The sequence below is a fragment of the Artemia franciscana genome, chromosome 8 (assembly GCF_032884065.1).
Source record: "Artemia franciscana chromosome 8, ASM3288406v1, whole genome shotgun sequence".
Classification (NCBI taxonomy): Eukaryota; Metazoa; Arthropoda; class Branchiopoda; order Anostraca; family Artemiidae; genus Artemia; species Artemia franciscana.
This window is the reverse complement of record NC_088870.1, coordinates 39,939,485-39,953,600: the sequence shown is the minus strand read 5'-3', so window position 1 is coordinate 39,953,600 and position 14,116 is coordinate 39,939,485. Positions and strand designations below refer to the sequence as shown.

At 36.1% G+C, this 14,116-nt stretch overlaps 1 protein-coding gene across 1 annotated transcript in view; it reads left to right on the top strand.

The window, feature by feature from the left end:
* The window catches only part of LOC136030417 (uncharacterized), a 33,166-nt gene that overhangs the window by 3,540 nt on the left and 15,510 nt on the right, over positions 1-14,116 (top strand). The window contains exons 2-3 of the mRNA XM_065709382.1: positions 5,535-5,860; positions 12,907-12,962. Coding sequence (XP_065565454.1) covers positions 5,535-5,860; positions 12,907-12,962 — 382 coding nt within the window. The remainder of the gene's footprint in view (positions 1-5,534; positions 5,861-12,906; positions 12,963-14,116) is intronic.

The window sequence follows — 14,116 nt, the reverse complement described above, 5'->3', positions numbered from 1 at the left end:
AAAGCTCCCAGTAGACTCAATTTCAGGACGTATACAACTACCTGCTGATTTCTGTAATTTAGTGACGTCCAAAAATGAATTGATTGAAAAAGTATTTCCGAATATTCTAAAAAATTATAAAAATAATAAATGGCTAAGTGAAAGAGCGATTCTCGCACCCAAAAATATAGACGTCCACGAAATCAACAATATTGTTTTGACCAAGATTCGAGACCAGGCAGTCCTTTACAAGTCAGTCGACACAGTTTTGGAACCAAATGAAGCGGTTAATTATCCATCTGAATTTTTAAATTCCATAGATCTTTCAGGGTTTCCACCACACGTGCTACAACTAAAAATAGGCGTACCAATAATACTTTTAAGAAATATAAACCCACCAAAGCTTTGCAATGGCACTCGACTTGCCGTAAAAAAAACAATGGAAAACCTAATAGAGGCCACAATCTTGACAGGGCCTTTTGAGGGTGAGGCTGTTCTTATTCCTCGCATTCCCATGATTCCAACGGATCTGCCTTTTCAATTTAAAAGATTGCAATTCCCAATTCGATTAGCATTTGCAATCACCATTAACAAAGCTCAAGGTCAATCATTAGAAAAATGTGGTATAGATCTTAATACTGATTGTTTTTCCCATGGACAATTGTACGTTGCATGTTCGAGGGTCGGTAAACCTGACAATCTATTTATATGCAGCGACAATTGGACAGCGAAGAATGTTGTATATTCGCAAGTTTTACGCAGTTAATTTGTATTGTATCTATCTATCTATCTATCTATATAAAAACGAGTTGTGTGTATGCATGTTTGTTTGTTTGTAAAAAGAGCGTTTGCATATGATGTCATTATTAGTACATACGGCTTTGTATATGCAGAGACAATGGGAAAGCCAAGAATGTTGTATATTCGCAATTTTTACGTAGTTTAACTCCTGCAGACGAAATGAATGCTTGCCTAAAAAATTCTAATTTATGGGCACACGTAAAAATATTAAAATTAACTACAAATATGCGTGTCCGATTACAAAACGATGACTCTGGTCAAACAGTAGACTCAATTTCAGGACGTATACAACTACCTGCTGATTTCTGTAACTTAGTGACGTCCAAAAATGAATTGATTGAAAAAGTATTTCCGAATATTCTAAAAAATTATAAAAATAATAAATGGTTAAGTGAAAGAGCGATTCTCGCACCCAAAAATATAGACGTCCACGAAATCAACAATATTGTTTTGACCAAGATTCGAGACCAGGCAGTCCTTTACAAGTCAGTCGACACAGTTTTGGAACCAAATGAAGCGGTTAATTATCCATCTGAATTTTTAAATTCCATAGATCCTTCAGGGTTTCCACCACACGTGCTACAACTAAAAATAGGCGTATCAATAATACTTTTAAGAAATATCAACCCACCAAAGCTTTGCAATGGCACGCAACTTGCCGTAAAAAAAACAATGGAAAACCTAATAGAGGCGACAATCTTGACAGGGCCTTATGAGGGTGAGGCAGTTCTTATTCCTCGCATTCCCATGATTCCAACGGATCTGCTTTTTCAATTTAAAAGATTGCAATTCCCAATTCGATTAGTATTTGCAATCACCATTAACAAAGCTCAAGGTCAGTCATTAGAAAAATGTGGTATAGATCTTAATACTGATTGTTTTTCCCATGGACAATTGTACGTTGCATGTTCGAGGGTCGGTAAACCTGACAATCTATTTATATGCAGCGACAATTGGACAGCGAAGAATGTTGTATATTCGCAAGTTTTACGCAGTTAATTTGTATTGCATCTATCTATCTATCTATCTATATAAAAACGAGTTGTGTGGATGCATGTTTGTTTGTTTGTAAAAAGAGCGTTTGCATATGACGTCATTATTAGTACATACGGCTTTGTATATGCACAGACAATGGGAAAGCCAAGAATGTTGTTTATTCACAATTTTTACGTAGTTTGGAACACATATATAAATCTATCTATATTCACAGGTGGGACACAGGGACACAACTACAATGGCGCATAACTAATATGGCGCGTAACGAATTACGCGCGCGGGGGGGCTTGGGGGGGCGCGAAGCGCCCCACCAACTAGGTGTTGGGGTGGTGCGAAGCGCCACCCCAACAGCTAGTGATTAATATAAATATGAAGATATTTTTGGTGGAGATCTTCTTGTGGCAATGATATATTGAGATGACGTTGAGTTATAATGGTCTTCTTGTGGCAATGATATATTGAGATGACGTTGAGTTATAATGGTGATGTATCTCATGTTGACCGCATTGATAATATGATATTTACGACAGGCTCCGTTGATCAACATGGACGGACACGTTTTCCAGAATAACATGGTACTGAGACTGAAATTTTTTCTATCAGATTCGGTGGAGTTCAAAGTTTTAAGAATTAATGGTTCTGAATAGAAAGGCTTTTTATTTGACAGATTGTTTGCGACAAAAGTAGAAGGAATTTTCACAAGGATTGGGGCACTCAACGCAGATCAATCCCGCCTTTTGTAAATAAATTCAAGGGTATTTCAATATATTTCATCGGTATTTCGAAGGGGCATATGCAAGGTATTATCCAATTTTCCAGGGGAGGAGGTGAGGGGTTTGAACCCGCTGAAATGTTTGTCTGACTTATCAAAGTGACAAAACGAATATGAACAGACTTTTAATGTGCTTTGATTTTTTTGTTACCCTCCCCCCAAAAAAATCCTTTTTTACCCACCTTCCTCCCGCCACAAAAATATGGGATACTGGGTCCTGGGTCCATGTCCCTTGAAATACTGACAATTTTACGCTTTTTCTTATTGTTTCGTATGTTTTCCTCATTTGACCATTTTGAGATTTTTCTTTCTTTGTTTACGACTATCAACGGTATGGCTGCTATGACTAGTGATTCCCCCTTCAATTGTGAAAATTTGTGGAAACAGGCCAACCTTTATGGGATAATAAACGGTATTTCGCTGAAAAAAGGGGATAAAAATAGAAATTTTCTTAGCCAATGGCGTCAAAAGCGCTTTTCAAATGGAGGGAACAATGCGTAACTATACCTATTATTAATTAGAAAGAAACTTTCAGGAATTTGGTAGAAAAGTAAAAAGCTATGTAAAACTTAAGACCAGCAGACATAAGTCCTATCATAATTCAAATTCAAAGGGACTATAAAGTACTATCAACGATTAATTGAAGCCCAAAACGACCATAAATTAATAAAAATAATCAAACATAAAAATAATCAAAGATAAAAATATCAAACATAAAGATAACGGACAATGATATAGATGAATAATACATCTTAAAACGAGTAGAAAATAAATTGAATATTCAAGTCAAACTTAAAGCAAACAGAAATTATTACAAATAGAAGCTTCGATATTGCCCCCTTCCACCTCTCCTAGTCGTAATAGTTCTATATTGACACAACTATATGTCGGATGGGGGTGGTAGCCAAACTCCTATTTGTAGTAGATTTGTTCGTTTTAAATTTGACTTGAATATTTAATTTAACTTTTACTCGATTGTAACTTATTTTTGTAGTTATATCTGTATCTGTTGTTGTTATATTTGATGTGATCCTTTGTTACAATTTCTGTTCGTTTGGGCTTCTGTGATATTGAATTCTGGTCGCTTTGATTTTGGATTATTATAGGAATGGGTTCGACATCTCCATCAACTTTCTCTTAAAGTATCGAATTGGAATGATTCAATGGTACATTCAATGATATGTTCTATTATGTTCAATTGAACAATTCTTCTGATAAGAAAATTAAATTTTATAAAATAAACCTCTATAAGTTACAAAATTGTCAAAACGAGAAAGCATCGCCTTTTCAAAAAGTTTGCTTTAGAATTGTTATTGTGCGCCAAAACAATAACAGAAAGCGCCACTCTGATTTAGCGCAATGACTTTTTCTACTTATAACGGCACAAAAACTTTTAATGTCTTTTCACTTATGCCTCATCTCGATATTCTTGAATCGATCATCATAATCGATCGATCATTGGATCAATCATGCTTACCTCTTCCAGGGTTATTGTACACATGATTTTAACAAATAGACATAATAGTATCTTTTTATTTGGTTCAATATCCAGTGAAAGTTTCAACTGGATACCATTAACCTATCCTAAGATATCGCAGATATGACTTTTTGAAAATCAGGATGGATATAGTTGTGTTTTGATTGAGTATACCATACCCCTAACCATGCTCTGAAAGTTAAACCTACCCATAACTATTCTGAGATGCTACAGATATGTAATTTTGATAACCAGGATGCATATGGTGTCTTCACTAACTCTTCATAAAGTATTGACGAAATGCCGTTCTCGACTATCTTCATGCAATATAGCGTCATTTGATTTTAAAAACTCCCATAGCATTTAATGAAAGTTTGAAATTAATACCTGTAACCATTCCCAAGATCAATATAGACCCGACCAGATACGCCTTTTTGAGAGCTTGGGTGGATCTGGTGTCTTTTGACATAGGGCAACAATTCCATCAATACTCAATACATCACAATACATCAATACTTAAAAACTCTCTTAGCACTCAATGAAAGTTTGAACTTAATACCCGTAACCGTTTCCAAGATCACTATAGATCCGCCCAGATACGCCCTTTTGACAACTTGGATGTATCTGGTGTCTTTTGAATCTGATGTCTTTTGACATAGGGCAACAATTGTATCAATACTCCCTGAAATTTTCAATTTAATAACCTTAGCCCTTTAACCCTACTACAAAACCCGGTGAAATTGCACTAACAAGCGTAATATTTTTATAGGCCTACCAACTTCTCCCATGGTGCCAGACGTTAGAGACAGAATGGATAAATGCTGATATTCTATAAATTCAGGGCCTTTAACAAAGGATGCATAATCATTAAGAATTTATCAGTGAAGGTCACGGGATTCAAATCTTATCCTGTTATGGACGAAAGTATGACAAAACGGAGCTTATGAAAACAGTGACGCCAATTCGCGACATTATAAAGGAGGGCAAAATACATTGCTCAAAATCTAGGGGAAGGGCGATTAACTTCGCCCCTTAACTTCCCCAGTTGGTATCATTGTTCAAACTTCGAAACAGGCATGCAAAGAAAAACCTTAAAACAGACAAAATTTCTAGAGTTAATTGTTTAATGGAGAAATTTGCAAGTTTTATTTTTATTCATCAGTTTTTCAATCCCTCGCAATCCATCACTAGCCCTTTTTTAGCCCCCACAAGCCCTCAACAATTTTCTGCAAAGAAGTCTCAGCTTGTTAGAGAATTTCAACAAAAGTTGTTGGTAGCGATTTCCTTCTAGCTCGGGAACATACAATTGTTGGTAAAATTGTTACCGTTGTTTTTTTCCCTAATGTTAGGACAGTGGTAAATTTCCCTTTGAAAACATCGGTCTGGAATTGGGTAGGAATAAACGGCAATTTCTCCATAAAACCCAATAGACCAAAATCAATGTAGAAATTTGGAACGTTTATACCACATATTTTATACAGTGTTACCTTTATTACCTTTTTTTTTCAGGAAACACTATTCTATACCCAGAGGAAGCCCTCAAGTAAGAGCAGCGTTGCCACTGATACGAGCCCCTATGCCACTCAATATGTTTGAACTGCCGCCATCAATTAATACTGCACCCTATCACTCTCCAACCTTCGCTTTTTATCCTGAAATTGATTCAAGTTTGAACTTTATTCCTTTAGAAAGAAGGCTATTTGATCTGCTAGTTGGAAATGTTTATGAGACAGTTAAAACAACGTCAACAGTAACAAATTTTGGTCAAGAAGTAACAACAGTCGTTGCGAATTGTCGCCCCAAAAAAGAGCTACGTCCTTCGTGCCCTTTGCAAGGTAAATTTTTGATGCCTTAAGTTTTGTATACAGATTATCCTCTTTACTGAACAATGACTAAGAACATGTACGATATTCATACCTTTAGCAAGATAACATTTAGGTATCGTCTCTAGCTGGATAGCAAAAAATTGTAGTTTTGTGAAGTCCCCCTCAGCAACTACTTTTTTCTGTGGTTGTCCTCTTAGAGGAAACCTAGTAAAGAACGAGTCCTAGCCCATAGTAACCGAAATTTAAGAACTAACGTTTAAACAACTACTGTCAAGTGAGGAAGAATCGCTAATTGAAGCTGATTCATGAATGGTAACTAAATTTTTGATGAATCATAATGGTAAAAGCTTATTGCGAAACAAATCTGTAGGACTATCAAAAATAGCCTAAAGCCCAGGATCGTATCCAGGATTTTTTTTTTTCGGGGGTAGGGGGGGTCCAAAAAAACTTTTAAAGACGCATCAAAAATTTATTTATGTTCATTTTTGTCGCGTTTTTACGAGTTGGACAAAAATTTCGCTGGGGGAGAGGGTCAAACCCCTAACCCCAGCACCCTGTATACGGCCTTGCTGAAGCCCCACTGAATTGGTGTCAAATTGAAATTAGATCGAATTACACTCCCTAATCTAGAGCAATTAGAAAAGTCGCTTTTTCGCATGTGAAGCTCTAATGTGTGTCCTTTCTTTCTTATTGTTTTTTTTTTCTGTAGCCGCTAGAGGAGCGCTTAAACATCATAAAGAATGTTCAAGGACTCATTTGAAAGAAATTGCTATATCTAGTGCCTATTATAAGCGTTAAAAACATAATACTAAAATAAAATTCCATTTAGGAAAAAAGTTAACACGAAGACGAGATTTTCACTTTCTGCCCGTCATCACGGTAGCTAGCCATACGAATTTTATATACCACTAAATAATATTAAATATAGCATTTTCATCAAAGATGGTACCATTTACTGAACAGTAATTTAAATTCAGATTTTCAGAAAAGCGTACGTTCGACACCGTAAAAGTACCCCATCATCGTAATTATCAGAAAGTTTTAATAAGTCTTTGTGTCATGACCGCCCAGTGCTCTCATTTTTAGTTTCAAAGTACAAAACACACCAAGAAAAAATTTGCCTTCTGGTTTCATCTCAGATCTTTTCATACCTGAACCGGTTTTTCTGCGATTTTCTTATGGTTGTTACAAAACTGCAGATAATTTTGTCTTGCGTAATGTCCTAACCATTGTTGTCACACTGAAGCTGAAACGTTAAAAAATAACCCAAAAATAATTTCTGGTAAGTTGGCATTTCTTTTCCTTTCTACACAACATAAGCAAGTCTAACATTTAACGGGGTAATTCACCCATAAAGTGATCAGTTGATCTAATGATAGAGAATGACATTTTAATGCACAGTGTCTGATTGTTGTTTTTGTCCTTCTGGTAGTGAAGCAAAAAGTTGAATAAGTTTCGAGCTCCTATCTACAAAAATGTGGAATTTTGCATTTTTTGCCAGAAGGCAGATCACGGATGCGTGTTTATACTTTAAAGGGTTTAATGTTGAATAATTTTTAATTATTAACTTATCAATGCATGGTTTTAACTTCTAACTGTTCAATCATTTATACATTTCTTTTCCCGCATGTCGCAATGAACTCCTTTTAAATAGTTTTTCTGATCGTTGCTGTTCTTTAACTTGACAGTGTAAAGTCATGTCCCGGTCGGTAAAACCGCCGTGTTTACGGACCTAGATTGAGATTTCAGTAGATGTCGTGTTAATATCTTCATGTTATTTATTTAAACAAATGGAAAATTGTGGTGCCATCCGTAAAATCACTGCACGAGTCAGTACGACCGCTACATTTATCGACCGATCAAGATTTCGGTACGCGTCGCAGTATTTTCATGTTCTTTATTTAACATAATGAAACATTTTAGCACTGTAAGTCACATCCCGACACAAGTCAGTAAAACCGCCGCGCTTACAGACCTAGATCGAGATTTTGGTAGATGTCATGTTAATATTTTGTTCTTTATTTAACCAAATGAATCATTTGGTTAATCGAAAGCTACACTATCGAAGACATGGAGACATCGAGTGCTGCGTAAAGATGCAAAGTGGCAAAACCCATTTCTTCCTTATCCTGTCAGGAGTTAAACAAGGCTACGTCTTGTCACGGTTACTCTTCATAGTTGTCATTGATTATGTAATACGAAGCACCAGCAGAGACGACATCGAACTGAATCCTGAAGTCTACCTGAGCGATAAACTTCGTTGAGGACATCACCATACTTGAATCATGCAAGCAACGACTTCAAGAACCTTTAAAACAAGTGAGCCAGAAATGCTGCCAGGTCACCCTAAGGATAAATATTGAAAAAAAAATGTATGATCACAACAGGCTCACTCCTGAAAATCGCTTGTGGAGACCATCAGTTAGAACAAGCTGTCCATTTCAAATACCTAGGAACCATAATTGGGATACAGGATCTACCACAAAAAAGTGTTCACTAGAATATGCCAGGCCAATGGAGCCTCCAATAGACTCGATAGAAAGTTTGGCGGTTTTAAAGATTATGCCTACGGCTGAAATTTCGACTCTTTAATAGCAACGTCACACCAGTTCTGCTTTGCGCAGCCGAAACCTGGCACTTGAACTAGGAACAAAAGAGGAGAATTCTTGCTTTTAAAAACACATGTCTGCATCCACCGAAAGCAAAGGATAACCAACTAATCCATCCGTGATAAAACGGATTGGCCTCTTGTGACAGATGTAATAAGAGTTTATGAATTGAGGTACCTATGCCACATACTGCGTATGGGAAATACCCAGCTACTGAGTGCATGGGTCCACTGGAAACCATCGGTATAAGTCGTAGAGGCAGACCCAGAAATACCATGTACTGAACTTTACAGACAGATCTACGAATCCTAAACACCTCAATCCAGCCTAAGGGGAAGGATATACTGACTGCATAAATTTTCAAGAGGAGTGGCGGCTCCTTGATGCCGTGGGTGCATCTGGTGCCACAGGTGGGTCTAGGGTCTAAGGTCCTCTTTGGTATCAAGATGTTACGGTTAAATCCTTACATAACTGTAAACCTTCAATCCAGTTTTCTGCATGTTTGTATTAGGCTACGGCAATCATAAAACCACATTTTCTAGAGCCCCATGATGTTAAATTTTCTATTTGATTTGATTTTCTGTTGATTTTTTACACACGTTCCTAGTTTTCAAAACTCGGCGCCCGCTAAGTGTTAAAACTGCATAAGCGTAAATGGAGGCCCTTTTCACTAGAAATTTAGCTCCAGGTCCTAAGTTTTTGAAACGTATATTATTTTATAAGTTCCAACTGAACCAACTTAAGAATCTATATTTCGTTTTTATTGTATTTGGTGCTTAAAATTTCTTAGTATATCCCGGTAGCAGAGAAAAAAGTTTTACTTTTAGTGGGCTTTGAGATAAAAGTACTTTTATTTTTATAAAAATACACCTTCCTTGTTGTCAAAACTTGGCACTCGCTGGGTGTTAAAACTCATAAGCGTATATGGAGGCCCTTTTCACTAGAAATTGATTTCCCATGTTTTCTTAATTCTTCTAAGATGTGTTTAATTTTGTCAGTTCCAACTGAATCAACTTAAAAAAATCAGGTTTCATTTTTAAGGTCCTTGGTGCTTAAAGTTTCTTATTATCTCCATGCAGCAGAGAAAAAAGTTTTACTTTTTATTGGATTTTGTGATAAAAGAATTTTGTATTGCTTTCCCCTTTTTTCGTTGGTAAATCTTATAAGCAACTCTGCCCTTCATGCTTACAACTTTTTAATAAAATAAAATTGAAGCTAGGTATAAGTTTTGAAATGATATTTTTCATGTAAAATTAGGCCCACCTATCCACGTTGCACTGACCACAATACATATTTTATCAGGAGGGGGGTAGACACGCTATTATAAATAGTAGGGACAGTATAACTTTCCAGTATTTATTATATCATTGTAAAATTAACGGTTTAATAAAGTTAGGTTAAAGAACAAATTTTTAGTATTTAGGTTAAAGAGATTAAAACGAATATGTATTCCCCTTATTGCAATGGGAGAGCCTCCAAAACCTTTTACAAATTAAGAATCTGCAGCTTACTGAAAGCTATTTAGAATTCAATAAATACAGTCATTTAATTAGTTCTAAGTAAAATACTGACTTCTTACTTTTCAATGCACACCATGCATTTAAATATATTCCTGCTAAGAAATGAAGCTTAGGGGGTGGGGTAGGGGGACAAACCGTAAAACATACTCCTTTTTTTAGTTTAATCCTAAATCTCTTAGGAACTTTTTGATGCCTAAAATGGGTAAGAGGGTAAAATGTTGTTATTTTGATGTCCTTGGTAGTTTAAAAAGCGTTTTATAATCCGTTTGCTCATTTTGTGACATCAATCATCAATTTTTTCTAACAAATATGACTATTCCTTAAGTGCTTGTCAGAAAGGGAAGACAAAAATTAAACTAAATGGTATCAACAAGAAACAAAGATTCAGAATCTTTTCGAGTCATAGTTGATTTGCAGCAGAGAATGTTTGATGCTTTACAGTCAATAGCTTACCGTCAGTCTTACCTTAGCTCCTCCAGTGGCTCCAGAGGCATATAGGATGTCAGTCAGTAGCCTCGAAACTTCCCTCAAGTGGGCCGCTGCGTAGATATCCTTCCACTCTGGGATCAGAATCGTCTGTAGGGCTCCTCTGGCACGTCTGTACGTTCTACGAAGTGTGTTCTTTGGTCTTCTTCAATAACGGGTGCCGTTCGGCTGCCAGTGGAGAGGTATTTTAGGAAGTTTATGACCTGGTATACGGAGAGTATTTCAAAGGTGTCGTCATCTTCGTTGCCTCACAACCGTAGTTGGTAAGTGCAAATACGGATCTTGTCATTGCTGTTATGGTCTCTGCATCTGATCCTAAGGGTCCGGTGAAGACAGCTATTTCCAAAGGCGGTAATATTTTTTCCTGTTCTGCGGTTAGCTTTGAGCATTTGATAGAATAGCCCAGAACAGAAAATACATTCGCCTGGATCAGTCTTATTTTTAACTTCTGTGAATATACTATGGATTTCCAGACTGGTAGAAGCCTGTAAAATGCTGCGTTGGTTAAGGCTATTTTGGTGTGTAAGTACTGTTTCAGAGTCAGTCTATATTTATTTAATTAGCCTAGAATTTCACGGAATATAATCATATAATAGTGTAATTATTATAGAAACCAAAAGAAGTGGTCTTTACAGACGCCAACTAAAAAAAATTGTTGAAGAGGGAGTATGAAAGGTTTTGAGTCGAAGGATTCCACTTAGGGATCTCTAACTTTACAAATTGAAATTCCATGCGTGACTCAAGCTTCAGAAAGATTCAGTATGTCCATATTTCCACTAAATGTATCTATGAAGCATATGTTTAAATATTTGCATATTTTTGAGTTGTTGTCAATAGGGCTGCATGGCTCATGTCACTTCTCAAAGTCATATTTAATTACTCTTTGGTTGTTTTCATTCACGAGAAAGTCTATGGCTAGCTCAAAATACCGATCTGATGCTATTTATGTCAGGCAGCACAAGGGATTTTGAAAAAGGTGGTGGGTTCCCCTCTATGGCACATAAAACGCCATAAGAACTTCTAGAAAGCCTTCTGTCAGCTTTTTATGATCAAATAAAACTGTTTGTGATGAAGAACTTTAAGTAGAGAGTGGTGACACGGTTCAATATTAACCGAAACTCTAAAAAAAGAAATTTTGATATCAACAGATACATCTAAAGAATTGGATTCCGATTATGTAAGATTTGTTAGGTTTAATGTCATCAAAAGCTACTAGTCTAAGGAGAATTGCATCATTTTCAAAAAGGGGAAAACCGCTAAAAGTCAAAGAATCTTAATGAAAATCACACCATCCGATTCAGCGTATATGAGAACCCATGAATTGAAATTTCAAGCTCCCATCGGCGAAAATGTGGAACTTTGTACTTTTTTTCAGAAGAACAATTATGGATTTTTTTTTTTTTACAGAGGTGGCTGTATCAAACCGATAGCCCTAGAAAATCGAGAAAGGGCTCACTCGAACGGAAATTAAAAGTTCTAGAGCCATTTTAAGTGACAAAAAGATTGGAGGGTAGCTATCCCCCTTTCTCCTTTTTTTCCTCAAAGTTAACCGATCAAAATTTTGAGATAGTTATTTTGTTCAGCATAGTTTAAAAGGTCAGTAACTATGCTTTTGGGGATAAAAAGACCCCCCACTGCCCCAGGAGAAAGGTCTGTAAGTCATGAAATTTGCCCATTGTTTACGTATATTATTTGTTAGTGGTAAGAATATAGACATTTTTCGGGGAGTGGGTCAATTTTCTTCTGGAGGATTTCTTACGGGGATAATTGTCGATGGGGCGGGAACTTTCCGTGGGTGAACTTCTCAGGGGAAATTTTAGGCTGGGGGATTTTCAAGAATTCCAATACAAAATTATCTTTATGTTTGTTACTTTCTCTTTTGCTATTCAATTTTACACGTGGAAACGTTAATAGTTATTTTACGGGGTAAATTCTGACTGGGATCAAATTTTCTAGAGGATCTATCCTCACTAGAACTTAAATTGAGTAGAAATTGTTACGTATATGAGGGGGCTGCCCCTTCTTAATGCTTCAGTCTTTACGCTAAAGTTTGAATTTTTGTCCAAGCTCTTTAAGAACGTCTCATGAAACACACAGCTTGTTTATTTAAAACAATAAGAAGATTTTTTTAAATTAGTAAGAAAATTTAGCGTGAAAAGCGAGATATAAAGAAGGGGGTAACCCCCTTCACATACATAATAATTTCTGTTTGTTTTAAGTTTTAATGTTGCTCCTTAGTTTCGGTTGAAGAATTCATTTTTTTTTCAATTTCATCTAAAAGATTAGGTATTGGACAGAAAAACAAAGATGGACAATGCATGAAAGACAAATATACTCTTTATTTTGTCGTTGTCGTTGGACAGACGAAACACCTTAAACTATTGACCACCTTAAACACCTTATCCCCCTTAAACTATTAAAATCATCTTTTTATTTTCAGTGATGCTCAGCGTTGAAGAATGTGACTCCATCAGCTCTGCGGATATCTTACAGATGGTAAGTTGATCACAAGCACACATTTAAGGGAGGCTGTATGTAATACCAGCCCTACCGCCTGCAAATCTGCTTGTTTCCAATTTTCTAAAGAAAATTCCCTATGTAGTTGACCTGACTTTTTTCAACTGTCCCCCTTCCCAACCACTATCAATAAGTTCCTATGCACGTGTTTATTTAATCGATGGAACTCTAATTAACATGATTTTTCCTGTGTTTAAATTCTCCTCCTCCCTCCGCTATCAATAAATTCCTATGTGCATGCTTGTTTTAGCAGAACTAAGTTTCTAGTAATTCGTATTGTAATCAAAGGGACAATTGATATCTTAAGCCCCTCTGAGCATATTTGAAAAGTGCATTCTTATTTATGCTATTTAGCTTGTAATGGCTGGTATTTCCATATTTTTATATAAATAAAATGGCCCATGGCAGTTCTTCGTTATAAATTCCTATAAGGATGTTCCTCTTAGGAATTTCGGCGATTGTTCGATTGTTCCCACAATTTATCAGATATTTGATACAATTAGCATAATTTTGGGACTGCGTTATCCACCCTCTTGTTTTTTCATTAAAATGACCAGTTTACATCAGTTCTGGTTATGTAATGATAAACTTTACATAACCAGGGTTTAGTAATGCTAAACTTTGAAATAAAGTATTTTGGTACTTGTATGATAAAGCACCCTACGGCTCAAGTTGTTTTCGTTGACGCATTATAGAACCGGTTTTTTCGTTAGTTTCTTTCAGCTTAGCATGAGACAAGACAAGAGAAGCGACAGAATAGATGAAAATTACATAGTTTGAGCTACATATTTGCACATTAGGGGGTGGGGGTAAAGTATTTGGACAGTGTGAAGTTAGAAAACAATTCTTTCTACATAATATGCATAATAACTGTACCTAACACATTAGGCATGCAGGCCCGCTATACTTTACCCCTTCCCCCAATTTGCAAATATATAGCCCAAATCTGTTTCTAAAGGATTTTATTTTTATACTTTGGTATATTTCATTAGAATTGAGCGTTAGAGAAACATATTACAAGAATATTAGGTAGGGGGTATATCAGACAAATAACGTATTTTTCAAGGGCTCACTTATTCTCTGTAAAATAACAATTGATAATAATTGTTACCATAATTTGAGGTTGTGGTCCA